The following is a 15,095-nucleotide window of genomic DNA, read 5'->3' on the forward strand; positions in this document are numbered from 1 at the left end:
TCTCCCCTCAACCTCCTAAACTCCAATGAATATAATCCCAGGATCCTCAGACGTTCATCGTATGTTAGGCCTACCATTTCTGGGATCATCCGTGTGAATCTCCGCTGGACCCGCTCCAGTGCCAGTATGTCCTTCCTGAGATGTGGGGCCCAAAATTGCTCACAGTATTCTAAATTAGGTGGGTTGGCTATGATAAATTGCCCTTAGTGAACAAAAAGGTTAGATGGGGTTATTGGGTTACAGGGGTAGGGTGGAAATGAGGGCTTAAGTGGATCGGTACAGACTCGATAGGCCGAATGGCCTCCTTCTGCACTGTATGTTCTATGTTCTAGAAAGCTGTTGAGGCCAAATCACTGTCTTTAAGACAGAGAGAGATAGGCTCCTGATTAATAAAGGAATCAGGGGTTATGGGGAGAAGGCAGGACAATGGGGATGAGAAACACATCAGCCATGATTGAATAGCAGAGCAGATTTGATGAGCCGAATGGCCTAATTCTGATCCTATGTCGTATTGTCTTAAAGTTCCGAAAGGACAGCCACTATGGACCCAATTTTAATTTTGGGGCCAGCAGAATGTGCACCCGTCTCGCCAGATAAAGTGCGGACCATTGTAATTCCCAGACATCATTACCATATGCCAAATCAGATTACCACTCAAACCCACATTTATGAGCAACAGCATAGGTCTACAGGATCTTCCATAGCAAAGGTGATCTGAGGGTATCAATTATAGTGAAATGATGGCATTGATTTCCAGTCATTTAAAATCTTTGCTACCGTCTTACGCTACCATCAGAGGTCCATTAGGGGTTGGTGCCTTCCCTAATTGGAATGGCACCATGCTGCTTTGATATTCTGACAACACTGCAGAAATAAAGCATTATACATAAATGTACACCTTGAAATTATCCAAATACTGTATTATCAAATATTTCTAATGTACATTAATGGTATGAATGTCAAAGATGCCTGTTTACCTTCACCATGTTCATCTGTAAATTGGAATGCTTGAACCAGCCTCATGACCTCATCCACTGAACGGCCAACAGGCAGATCATTGATCATGATCTGACGTAGGATACCACCATTATCAATGATGTACAAACCTCTGGAGAAAAGAATTAATATATTTAAACACTGTTTGGTACAGAAATTGTAAACCCATAATCCAGCAGTCACATGGTGGCAAAAATGCAGACAGCAACAATGCAAGGCAACGAATATATAACATTTGTTTCTCAAGTTACAGGGTAGGAGTTCACCAACAAACTTTGCTCGCTGTGTTATGGCCTGCAATATTTCTAAAGGTGCTCCTCTTTACAGGGGTGAGAGCGGCCAAAGACAAAAAAAAGTCTGAAAATTAGTGGCCATAGACAAAAAGGCCTGAAAATCTTTTGTGTCAAGGGATCATCTAACTAGAGCACTTTTTATGACCTGCAGTGAAATGCAAACTTTTCTGGGCCACTTCAAATAAGGATTATTAGACTTCAAGCATTTATTTTTCCCTTTAGGGGATGGTATTTCTACCATCAGGGCTGTGGACCAATGCATTTGTGCAGAATCACCACGGTGATCTCAGTGTTCAATGTAGTGTAATATGGGATGAAGTCTGTACTAACAACAGATCATAATCTTGTTGGGACTTCCAGTGACGGTGATGTATTGAGTGGACGCACATCAGGTGACTCTCCTCCAGACCAGACCCAAATAGGCACTTTTCGATGAATATTGCCCGAAAAATCGAATGCAACTCAACCTCAAACAAGAATAGAACCAAAATGCCAGCAAATGGGAGCTCGAGAGGTCGAAAGGATGGCAGACGTGGTGGAAAATGGCGCGCAGCAGGCGGACAAGTCGGCAGACCGATGAGGTGAGGGGGCCCGGCCACCCAAGAGAGAGGGAGACTTATGGCCCGAGCATCAGCCCCACCCCCCACCACTTGGAGACGGATGGAAAGCATTCCTTATGAAGGAACTGACTGCAATGAACGAGTCGATAAAGGTCAAAGAAAGTGGCAGAAACCCGGCGGAGTACGTCGCGCAGATGCTCGCACAATTGATCGGGGAGGAAAGCTTCTCCAATTAGGATGATGCTGACTTCATCAAAAAGACCATGGCAGAAATCGGTGACCTAGACTCCCATCTTCTCAAAGCAACTACAGATGGGCAATAAATGCTGGCCCAGCCAGCAATGCCTACATCCCACAAATGTATCGAAAAAAAGTCAGTGGGGTAGATCGGGTATTCTGTAACTGAGAGTGTAGGCTCCGAAGGTTATATTGCCTACCCAGAGCCAGGGTTAAGGACATCTCCTCGGTGCTGGAGAGGAACTAGCAGTGGGGAGGGGGGATCCACTTGTGTTGCTCGTTTTCGATCCCAACAGCGTCGCCAATATTGTTGCTAATATTAATGATAATGTTGGTGAACCACAAGCCTTCCCTTATATCGATCAAATGACCACACAACCAGTTAGTTAGTTCAAAAGATGGTTTATTTTCATACACAAGAGTTACCTCGCCATGCAAACACAATATTTACTACGAGTTAAACTACACCTATCAGCTACAATAACCTATACTTAACTTCAGGGCGACCGGCACTGTGCAAATGGTTACGGCCTTTATCTGGATTTCACTTGGCTGGGTCGAAGAAAGTGGCTCTATCTCTGCTGGGCTCATCCGTCAGGTAGCGATCGTTGGTCTTGAACTTGGCTTGCTGTTCCTGCTACAGTTGGCTGGCACAGGCCGGATCCAAAAGAGACAGAACACATGGCTGTGTCCTCTTTTATCCCTCGGATTTTGCGCTCTTTGGGGCGGTCCTTAACCTTGGACCCAATAGTTCGACAGGGCTCTGATCACTCACTTCGATTTCGGCCAATAAAGGGCCGGGTGCCTTGGTAGCTGGGCGGGTCCTTAGCGGTCATTGACCTTGGCAGTTGGGCTTTCTGAGTAAGGGGAGTGGCGCCGATCAGTCTGGGGCTGTACCGGTTGCTTGACTGGAGTTCTATTGTCCTGGGAAAATGATCCATTGAAATGCAAACAAGCTGGGGTTTCGATCAGGCCTGGTTACCTGTGTTTCAAATACACATAGGCTCTGTATCTGTCTTGAGTCCTCGGTTGGCCATAGTTCCCATGGTCCTTTGCAGCTGGCCATCTTAGATGGCTACATCCCGTCCTCTTGATCCTGAACGCAAAGCGTGGTGGATCACACTATTGATTCCTGTTCATCCTTGGTGGCCTTGGTCAAGGCAAGGTTCTACTCTACTACATCCTATGGTTTGGGACATTTACCTAATATTTCGTGAATACATTCATAAATTAATTACTCTCTAATGGTCACTATAATTCATTTAATTTATCCGCACAGTTGATCTCTAGCTAACAAAATCTAAGCTACTCTCATGCTGCTGGTGAATATCAAAGAACTTATATACAGTTCAAAATTTAAAACAGCAGCATCACATTTCTACTTAATCCTAATAAAGTTAAAGGGGTACATGGTTTATTCTTAGCAGTGATGAATTACATGAATTTAATTTTGTTGAATTCCAAAGAAGGGGGCTCGGACTGTATATATTGGAGAGAGGGACGCTTTGGCTCGCCATTTACGGAGTCGAAGTGTCTGAATGACACTGCAGATTATTGCAATTACTAGAAGGGCCTCTACTATGTATGAAAGGGGGTTCCATTTGGCAATGTTTTTGCACCAAGTGGGGGTTTCGATGTCTGTCTTTATGTGTGGTGTAGTGTCCGGGCTGGGGGTGCCCTGTTGTGTGGTAGTGTACGGGGCTGGTGTGGGGTTTGTAACAAACGTATGTTGCGCGTGCAGTTGCAGAAGTCCAGCGATGATCCAAATGCATGTCAGCAGTCCTTGCTTCATCCTGTGTTTTCTGTTTTCCGTGTAATCCTGGGGGTGCAAGCATAGTATCTGTTATTATCTTTGGTTAATATCTTGTTTTATTAGTCTTTCTCTCCTTACTCCAATTACCCGTTATGATTGTCACCAGGTGTGACTCCCTCATTTTTGTTTTTTGAAATACCATTTTGAGAAACAAGAAATGCAAATTTTTAAAGAACAGAGACTCTCGCAGCTTGTAGTTGATGCAGGGAGTGGGCGGTCAATTTCTCCGACCAGTCTTTTCTTAAATCACAACCATGGGAGCTTGAGGCTTATCTTAACCAGCCAAATTTCAGGGCGGTCAGTTTTATAGAGTTCCGTCCCAGGGTTCAGAGGTAGTTCGCGTGTAGCAGCATGTATAGCAACCAATTGTGTCATATGTGTAAATAGCAGGTGGGGAGCGACCAGGGGGTCGCGGAAGGTAAAGGAAAGCAGGGGTGAGCGTACAGAGCGTGGCAAAATGCATTCTTTATACCACAACCAAAGGGAGAGCAGAGAAGGTGAAACTAAGGCCTGCCAAAGACAGAGTGTAGAGAACCATTCCAGAGCGTATGAAGTGACGGGAACATGAGGTGCGTGTGGGCCACTGCAGGATAAGAATGGGTGGAATCCCCGGGTAGGGGGGGGGGTTAGTGCCGTTACTCCACTACCTGAGCTTAACTGACCGGTTGCATTTGGGGTCCTCAGGTAGGGCGGGGACCAGTGCCGTTACTCCCTACCTGGGTGACCTGAGTGGTCGGTAAGAGTTTGTAGTCGTGTGGAAACTTGTCACAAAGACTGGGAGAACAGTGATCTGTTTTCCAACAAACTTGTGCCTTTAACTGTCATAGGACATCGTACCCTCGAATCAGAAGAATAATTGTGTGTTGGGCGACATGAGTTAAAACCATATAGTAGAAAAAAGGAAAAAGGCGGGCAGGCTCCATCAGAACATGGACACCTTAATACTTAGGCGGTGTCTCTTTCTCATCATCTGGACACCTCAGGGTTCTGTACCAAACAACGTTGTGAAACCATTACCGAAACGAGAGTTAATATCTGAATCATCACCATCTCCCGGTTGCCAGACTCATGTCTGCCGTTTCTGTGCCATGGCTGCGTGGGCCATCGGATTATCCGAATCGTCGTGCGTACTAGTCTGCAAGAGTTGTCGTGGTGCCAAAGAGGGGCTTGTTTGTCGTGAGGCGTGGGGGCGGTGGGAGTGGAGAGCAAGTTACTGTGGTCGGGCGGTGGCTGTGGCTGGGGGAAGGCATATAGGGGGTCAAAGACATCTAAGTCGTGGTTCCGGGGGCTGGGTGACTGGGGGGGGGGGGGGAGAGAGATCGCGCCAGTGTTCAGGGATAGTAATCAAATCCGGAAGGCTCTCGCTGTCGCCGGAGTCAAGCTCAAGATGAAAGTCTGTACCTGTGGGCGGAGACAAGTTCGGGTCTGTGGGATACATGCTGGCATGGCTGGGGGAGGGTTGGCGTAGGGGTTGGACTAGCTTGTCGGAAATGGAGTAGCGTCCTGAAAATTTGGGGGAGAAAAGAACTGGGGTTGTAAAGTGAAACCATTACTTGCTGACCGATTGTGTACTCTACGAGATGGACGGTTTTGTCAAAGCAGGCTTTACTCTGCTTTCTTCCAGCACCTAATCGGACAGCTGCAGCGAGTTGTGCCGCTTTAATGTTATCTGTAACCTGTTGCACTGCTTTTTCGTGGGTGAGGGCGGTTACTGTGGTGCTTGCCAGATCGAGGCCTAATAAATATTCAATACCCCTCATGGGCCATCCGGTCATGAGAGTGTGGGGGGTGAAACCTGTGGCACTGGAAATGGTGTTCCGAATAAACATGAGAGCAAATGGGAGGACAGTGTCCCATGTGTATTGTTCTGTTGCACCATCTTCCTAATGGTCGCTTTTAAAGTTCGATTCATTCTCTCGACAATGCCACTGGATTGGGGGTGATATGCTATATGGAATTTCTGCCTGATCCCAAAAATTGTTAAAACAATTTGCATGACTGCCGGTGAAGTGGGAACCTTGGTCTGACTCAATGCTGCGGGGGAGACCCCAGCGTGTGAATATCTGTTGGGTCAAAATCTTAGCGGTGACCTTTGCTGCGTTTGTCCATGAGGGAAATGCTTCTACCCATTTAGTAAAGGTGTCGATTACAACTAGCACGTACTTTAAACCGTTTCTGCAAGAGGGAAGCGTTTCTGCAATGTAATCGATTTGCAAATTTGTCCAAGGGCCATTCACAGGTCGGGTGTGACGTAATTGTCCTTTCTTTGAGTAACGTTCAGGATTGTTGTGAGCACAGATAAGGCAATTCTGACATAATGGGTTACATCGCTTTTTAAATCGGCTGAAACAAAATCTCGAGATTCCCACAGGGGCAGGAATTCTGTTAAACTATTGCACACATACAGGCTGTCCGGGAAGTGTATGTCTGCGGGGGTTGGAAAAGAGTTGGGGTGCTGAATTGCATAGGATATGGGTGCGAGTTCTGCTGCTTGTGAACCTAGGTGGCTGGACAATTTTAAAGAGATCTCTTCTAGTGGGCGTCCCTGCGCGTCTTCTACGTAAATTCCACAACCAGTAATCCTAATTCCATTTTCAATTGTGGAGGAACCGTCTACATAAATTTTTTAAGCATTCCCTGTGGTTTGGGAATCCTGTGTCTTACTGCCTGCTCATGGGTGTAGTGACTTTGGGATAAAGGGTCCTGTGTGGTGTTGGGCTGCTATGATCTGGCACTCATGTGGGGTCCCTGCATATTGGAGATTATCGGCCGGAAATGTGTGGGTCTTGGTGCGTTTTACTTTAATGTCCCTGCCTTGTAACAGTAGTGTCCAGCGAGCTGCTCTGATTTGGCTGACTGAACCGTCCTTTAATCTACCGTCTAGTAATAGTTGCGTGGGGGTGTGCTCGGTCAAGATCGTGACTGGGTTAAGGCCTGTGATGTACGCAAAGTACGGAACTGCCCAAAAGACTGCAAGCAAGTGCCGTTCGCAGGCTGAGAATCCTTGCTCTACGGGGTCTAATACTCTTGAGGCACAGGCTACGGGTCCTAAATGATCGTGTCGTTCTTGCAGGAGTACTGCTGATAGGGTTCGGTCGGTGGTTGCTACTTCTATGGCATAGGGCAAGTCTGGGTCTGGAACTTGTAAAGCGGGGGCTGTGCCTCGGGCACGTTTTGAATCATCAATGGCGTCTGTGTGCTGCGGAAGCCATTCCCATGGGGCGTTATTTTTAATGAGCTGTGAGAGTGGGGCTGCTTTAATGGCAAAACCATCTATATGATTTCGGCAATATCCTACCAAACCTAGGAATGACCGGAGTGCAGTGACATTTTGGGGCGGGGCAATTTAACAATGGACTCGATCCGTTTTTGCTCAATTTCTCTCTTCCCGTGGGTGATGATGGTGCCTAAATAAAGAACTTTTTCCTTTAAAATCTGGGCCTTTTTGGGGTTGACCTTACATCCGATGGATTGCAGTAGGCCGAGTAATTCCGATAAGAGCTCTACGTGTTCCTCTTTTGTGTCCGTTTGCAGGAGCAGATCGTCCACATATTGTATGAGGCATTCGGGTTGGGAAAATTTAGAAAGTCCGTTGGCCAATCGTCGGTGGAAAATGGAGGGGGAATTATGGAATCCTTGTGGGAGGCATGTCCATGTGTACTGCTGCCCTTGAAACGGTAACGCGAACTTATACTGGCAGGCCTTGTCTAACTCGATCGACCAAATGCTATTGCTGATGTCCAGCACTGTGAAGTACTTTGCCTGTACTCCCTGTGTTTGAGCATGGTCTCGGGACTCGTGGCAACAGTGGGGGCTGCGAAAGGGGTTACCTTATTAAGTTCTCGGTAGTCAATTAACAGTCGCCATGAACCATCTGGCTTTTTTACGGGCCAAATTGGGGCATTATTTGTGGACGCTACGGGTTGAATAACTCCTCGGTCTAACAAACTGTTCATAACCTTCGAAATCTCACCCTCGGCTTGTTGTGGGAAACCGTATTGCTTTTGCGGCTTTGGATCGGGACCTGAAATCTATACCGTGCCTGGGACCTTCCCACAATCGTGTTTATGTTGTGCGAACGAAGCTTTGTGTTTTATGAGGATCTCTAATCGTCTGGTCTGCACTAGTTGTTTGCGGATTAAACCAATAGTCCCCTACTGAGCAAATCCTGTTTTCATAATCCCCTACTGTGAGCGTAGCGGGAACCCTAGCTGTTTTGGCCAATCGCCACACACATTTGTTTACTGGGTCAAACGAAAGGTTATAGGAGCTCATAAAATCAATGCCTAAAAAGTGCTCTGCTGTTTGGGGTAAGTCAACTAAAACGACGGGGTGTTTGGTTCTAATGTTCCCTATCTGCATGGGTAAGGGAGCTGTGATATATCCTTGCTGTATGTGGCCAGTAAATTCACTCAGGGTGATGGTGTCTGTAGTGGGCCATTTGTCACGTTGAAACATGGTGGAGGAGTTTAAAGTGATGCGGGATCCTCCTGTGTCCCAAAAGAAATCGACTGTATGTCCCCGGACTGTGCCTGTAACTACTGGTCTGCCTGATTTCTCCCAGCGTGTGTCACAGACCCAAGTTGGGGAGTCCGAACACCGTCAATCTGTGGAATTAAATGCTAAATCGTCTGAACGGGCGCTAACATTATGCATGGGCCTAACATTGTTCCTAGGTGGGAGGTTTGATTGTTGGTATCGTTGCTGGTTCGGGGGATTTTGTCGGCAGTCGCGGGCGTAATGTCCCATGTGGCCACAATTGTAACAACCTCGTGGTGCCTGTGCTCTTGGGTGCTGTCCCTCGTGTCTACCCTCATTTATCCATGCTGGGTCCTGGCTAGTCCTAACTGGGTGCATGTTTGCTTCTATCTCGTCCTGATCTGTCTGTCGGTGTAGGGTTTGTTCCCATGTTCTGCAAAGTCGTTTCAATACCCAAACTTCATTGTGTGTGGTCTGCGGGGTCGTAGTTTACACAAGCCTTTTGATCTGCTTCTGTGGCATGCGAGACTAAGGTGTGGGACCATTTAATGGTGTCCTCCTCATTTAGGTGTGTGCGGTTCAATTGTCCGTAAACTGCCATGAAATGAATCCATAGGCGACCAGCAAATGCGGTCGGATGCTCTCCCTTCTTTTGCCTGCAGTGATTTAAACCCTCGACTGAATCTCCTTTGTTATACCCGATGGCATCTAATATGGCTGTTTTCATTTCCTGTAGGGTTCCTCCTGCTACATTTTGGGGTTCGGGCAAAGCTAATCTTACGGACTGGCTAAGGCCTATTAGCTATTAGCTTTACTTCCTCGCTCTCATCTAGGCCAAACATAACCTTTTGTTGGCGCACCTCCGCAAAGAAGCTGTGCGGGTCTGCGATGGGCTGGAATGGACTAATTTTCGTGCAAGCCTCTCTCAATTGGGTTATGGATAGTGGGGTGGTGTAAACGATATCAGGCTCATCCTGATCCGATGACTTGCGTTGTGTGGTAACCGGATTCATGGGGGTCGAATTGTGAGTGGGGGGTGTGTGCTGCCTGTGCAGTCGGTGGTGCGGGTGCTTTTCTCTTTGGGGCGTGGGGGGCTCAGTTTTGATTTCCTGTGTCCTCTACGTATCTCTGGGCGCTTTTGTTTAATTCTTGCCAATCGGGAGCATCTTCCTCATCTAAATCCTGCCCGAAAGTGTACCTGAAGCCATTCTGTACTGAGAGTAGCGACTGTAACTTTTCTATCTTCTGTCGACATTTTGCGTGGTCAACGGTACTCTGCCTCTGTTCCTTAGTGGAGCTGTGGAGCGCTCTCAAAGCTGCTTTTAGATCTGTGCATTTGCTAGTTAGCTGGGCGACCTATTGTTCTGTTTCCTCTCTTACCAGGTCTGCGCGCTGTGTATCTTGGTAGGCTTTATCGTACTGGGTCTGGAAGCTACTAAGGTGAACGAGACAAGACTGATGTGCACATTTCACATCAGCCATCTCCTTATCTTTAGCTGCTAATTGTTCCCGGAGTTGCTCATCTCGCTTCTCGCTTTCGTTACTGTTTCCCTCGTTCTTTTCTTCCTTCTCAATTAACTGGCGACGGAGCTCTTCACGACCTCCTCTGTGCCTCGCAACTGTGCCAAACAGGACAGTATTGCCATTGGCTTTCTGACTTTCCATACATTTTTCTTGTGGACCTCGCTTAGGTTCTCCCACCAAGTTTGTCCCATCTTTCCTGGACCTGACTCATCATTAGCGCAAAAATTCGACCATCCTTTCCCCTTTAAGTATTTCCTTAACTCTTCCTCCCATATGGGGCATTGCTCTGCTCTGTTGGTCGCTGCGATGTCGCGTTCCTGTGGATTCATCAATCGTTCCATTGCTTTTGTGGCCATTACTTCTCTTATCTCTTTCTCTACTTTTAATTTGGGACAGGGGAATAAGGCGGCGATTTGAACAGCGGGTATGGCCTAAGCTATCTTCCGGCTCACAATCTCTCGATAGTTCTAACGAGTTTACCTTACTCTTCCTGTTAGGTATGCATGCGGGTTAGTACACACTTCCGAAATTCGGTTATTTGGTCGATATGGGACTTGCACTTGTGGTTCTTTCTCTTTCTCGCAATTGGATTCAAAGTTTGTGGGTTCTCTCGGAGTGACAAAGTCACTTCTAATCGAGTCCCGTCAGAGTCGCCAATAATGTTGCTCGTTTTCGATCCCAGCAGCGTCGCCAATACTGTTGCTAATACTAATGATAATGTTGGTGAACCACAAGCCTTCCCTTATATCGATCAAATGACCACACAACCAGTTAGTTAGTTCAAAAGATGGTTTATTTACATACACAAGAGTTACCTCGACATGCAAACACAATATCTACTACGAGTTAAACTACACCTATCAGCTACAATAACCTATACTTAACTTCAGGGCGACCGGCACTGTGCAAATGGATAAGGCCTTTAGCTGGATTTCACTTGGTTGGTTCGAAGAAAGTGGCTCTGTCTCTGCTGGGCTCATCCGTCAGGTAGCGATCGTTGGTCTTGAACTTGGCTGGGTGTTCCTGCTAGTTGGCTGGCACAGGCCGGATCCAAAAGAGACAGAACACATGACTGTGTCTCTTTTATCCCTCTGGGATTTCGCGTTCTTTGGGGTGGTCCTTAACCTTGGTCCCAATAGTTCGACAGGGCTCTGATTACTCCCTTTGATTTTGGCCAATAAAGGGGCGGGTGCCTTGGTAGCTGGGCAGGTCCTTGGAGGTCATTGACCTTGGCAGTTGGGCTTTCTGAGTAAGGGGAGTGGCGCCGATCAGTCTGGGGCTGTACCGGTTGCTTGATTGGAGTTCTATTGTCCTGGGAAAATGGGCCATTGAAATGCAAACGAGCGGGGGGTTCGATCAGGCCTGGTTACCTGTGTTTCAGATACACATAGGCTATGTATCTGCCTGAGTCCTGGGTTGGCCATTATTCCCATGGTCCTTTGCAGGTGGCCATCTTAGATGGCTACACTTGCCATGGTCCACATAGATGCCAACGATGCAGACAGAACTAGGAAAGAGATTCTGCTGAGCGGATACAAGCAAATAGCGGCTAAATTAAAAATTGATCCACAAATATCAGAATGTCTGATTATTAATTGAACTACGAGTGAATTAGCATAGGATAAATAAGATTAGAGATTTGAATGCATGACTCATAGATTGCTTTGGGAGAAATGGGTTTCCATTCAGGGGGCACTGGCACCAGTAGTGGGAAAAGACGGATCTGTACATTGGACTGTGGTCAAATCAACCGTGCTGAGGTCAGTGTATTGGCAAGTGATCTAAGCAGTAAAGAGGACTTTAAACAAAATAATTGGAGGGGAAGGAATCATGTGAAGGGAGAAGTGATAAATTAAAGAGAAAGGACAAGACAATAGAGCAGGGTAATGATCTGGGCAAAGGTAACCAGAGTGTGGCAGAAAAGGCCAGAGAATACAAATACGTGCACCATCAGATAGGGCCAGAGTTTGTAAGAATGGTAAAAATACATATTTAAAGGCTCTGTATCTGAATGTGCACAGCATTGATACCAAACTGGATAAGTTGATAGCACAAATAGAAATAAATATGTATGACCTGATAGTCATTTCAGAGACGTGCTTAGAGGGTGACCAAGGCTTGGTTCTCAATATCCAAAAGTATTTTGACATTTTGAAAGGTCAGGAAACTAGGAAATGGTAGTGGACATGAGTACAGTAGTGAGAGATGATCTTCGTTCAGAACATCAAGATATAGATAAGAAATAGCAATGATAGGAGTTACTTATGGGAGTCGCTTAAAATCCCCCTAGTAGCTATATTGTAGGAAGCATACAGGAAGAAATGATGGGGGATTGTAAGAAAGGTATTCAAAATGAGGTAGCTCGACAGAGCCATGACCGAAGCCGATAGCCCTTGGCTTTACTCATCGAGGTCCAACCCCTTTGTGAATGGGCTCCTAGATGGAGATCAAAAAGCCCCGTCCGCCTCTCACCTAGTCATTGATGGATCCCGCTCATGGCTAGAGCGAAGATGGGCAGATCCAAGCGTATATCTGCCACAAATTGTTGAACCAGGATCTCCAAGTCGGAGGTCTCCTTCCAAAGGTGACCTCAATGCTCTCACACGTCAGTGTCACAACATCAGACAGAACATGAACAGACTCCTCTGCCTTCATTCTAACCTGGTTACAGCCTCTGACAATTCTGCCTGTTTTACACCTGCCTATCTTTGGAGCTCCAACATTTCTCTGAGGGCCGTTTCTACAGTCTCAACATTGGACTCAGCAGTCTTCCAAGTGTTAGAGACCTAACCTGTCACTGCCTCCACCTTCTGTGGGTCTATTTCTGCGCTAAGCTCACCAGATGGTGACCTGAGCTTGCTCTAAAACGAGGTCCCACTGAGGTGCATGTTTCTGCACTGGTGGAGGGTTCAGGTAAATGCAGTGTCAGGTCTTCGGATGCTTCCGAAGCCTACTCATCCGAGGTTCTGTAGAGGCTGGAGCTTTTGGGCTGGTTGGAGGCTTGCCGTGGAATTTTCTGGCTGGTGGTTGTAATAGAGAGAACAATTCATTAGTAATTAGCTGGAGAGTCACCAATGCAGTCTCGGTGGGTCACAAATATCATCCTTGGTGCAGGAACGTTCTCTGATTTTGCCAGCCAGATCTACCACGTGCTCCACAAAGCGGGGCATGACTTGAGCTCCAGCAAACCTCTCCTGGCTGGGATCACTCCCTCTTGTTGTGACCAATCACGTCTTGCATAAAGACTGATGGAAAGATTGTGAGCACACCAGGTACAAAAGCAGATGATAAACATGCATGCATGCTGTGTGTGCTGAGTTGACCTATGTAAGAGCTGAGACACAATTTGTTCAGGACCTAACAAAAGGTGACAATTTTAATGAGAGATCCCTGTGGACTGTAACGCTGCGAATGCCTGATGGACTTATGAGTGTGTGAGTTAAGAATGAGAAGATTAACTTACCCTGGCAGAGCGGATCAAGATCATTCATCCTCTTCCTGCACTGGAGGGCAATCCTCTTCTGAGGTCTGTAGGCGCTGTCCTCTTTTGCGACCTTCTTCCAAGCCTTTGTAGTGAGGTTGGTGGGCCGCCAGCCCCCATCACAGGAGTAGAGGTCCTCCAACTGGTTCAAGGTTACCTAGAACAGTCGATCCAGGAATCTGTCGCTGAACTTCGGGACAGGTGGTTTGTTTCTTCTTGGGACCATTCTGGTGTTTGACATGGTATGTATGTCCTAGGCTTTAGAGTGAATATGGCACTTGGAATTTCAACCTGATAAGCTAATGGCAGGGTGGATTAATTCCAGCCTAACACATCACGAGATGTGAGCAGCTGCTGCTTTATGCAAACATAGTGAGGTGAAAAGTGGGCAAGCTGGCGTGGCAACCATTGCATTTAGTAGCTGGAGCAGGAAATTACATCCTGTGCATGTTTTCATGCAATTCAGAATTGGAGGAAAGCTGGATCTGAGGATTGTTTTGGGGTTCAGAGTGATGAATGTAATAAATTGGAATATATTGTGTGGATCTGGTGTAGTAATTTTTTAAAAATCTTGCTTTAAAAGACAGAAAGATCTTGTGGCTGTAAAAAGTGCAATTAGACGTTGTAAAAGTGAGATCACTTTTCTTTCAAGCCATGTTTACAAGGCGAGACCTAATGGATTTTTGTTATGATTTCTTGGGAATCCCTGGGGAATAGATAATTAGGCACATTGTATTTAAACTTACACCAGTAGATCATGGGAGTTGAGTGGAATGGGGCTGATGTAATTAATGATGTAATTTATGGCAGGAGCCATGGTTCTAGCAGGCAGAGGTCAGTTTCAATTTTGTCTGTGAGCTGAACAGCAACTTCCCCAGAAGACTGCCAAAGATTCAAAATTAATCTGATAGGCTCTCTCTTCAAGCAATCTCTCAAAAGATCTCTCTACACAACGACTGGCAAGTAATCCTGCGTTTGCTAATTCTATTTAAAAGTGTTTTTTGATCCTTGATGGAGGTTGTGGTAGTCGGTATTAGGGTACCCAGGTCAATGCTGTAAGACCATTGGTTGGGAGGTACCTGAGACAGCAATATCATTGGTGAAGCCTGCCTGCTGGTTCCGCCCAGTAAGGCGGAGTAAGCCTGTGTCTCCCCAGCAGCTGCATTCTGTACCTGCGCTGCTGGGAGAAACATCTAGTCCAATAAAGCGTTCAACTGTCTTCCAATCTCGCTTCTGGAGTTATTGATCGAGCATCAATTTATTGGACTAGATTTTAAAGAATGGAGCTCCGAATCAAACGGAGTGTCTGCAACTCAGCCCCCACGCGGCAAACTCAGCGGCAACCTTCAAACACTGGCTGGCGTGCTTCAAAGGGTACCTCAGGACGGCCACAACTGCACTTATGGAGGACCAGAAACTGCAAGTTCTCCACTCGAAGGTGAGCCCAGAGATCTACACCCTCATCGAGGATGCGGACGATTTAGAGGCCGCAATGACCCTGCTGGAAGGGCACAATATTCGCCCAGTAAACTAGGTCTATGCCCGACATCTGCTAGAGACGAGGCGACAAATCCCCGGGGAATCGCTGGAGGAATTCTACCGTGCACTCCTGGTGTTAGGTAGGAACAATGACTGCCCGCAAGTTTCAGCCAGCGACCACACACCTTTGATCCGGGACGCACTCATTGCAGGTATGCTGTCCTCCCAAATCC

At 46.8% G+C, this 15,095-nt stretch overlaps 1 protein-coding gene across 2 annotated transcripts in view; it reads right to left on the bottom strand.

The window, feature by feature from the left end:
* Nucleotides 1-15,095, bottom strand: part of LOC140426265 (peroxiredoxin-1-like) — a 155,301-nt gene that overhangs the window by 35,763 nt on the left and 104,443 nt on the right. For both annotated transcript variants that reach the window (XM_072510807.1, XM_072510808.1), the window contains exon 5: nt 978-1,108. In XM_072510807.1, the coding sequence (XP_072366908.1) occupies nt 978-1,108 (131 nt within the window). The remainder of the gene's footprint in view (nt 1-977; nt 1,109-15,095) is intronic.

The sequence above is a fragment of the Scyliorhinus torazame genome, chromosome 7, assembly GCF_047496885.1.
Source record: "Scyliorhinus torazame isolate Kashiwa2021f chromosome 7, sScyTor2.1, whole genome shotgun sequence".
NCBI lineage: Eukaryota > Metazoa > Chordata > Chondrichthyes > Carcharhiniformes > Scyliorhinidae > Scyliorhinus > Scyliorhinus torazame.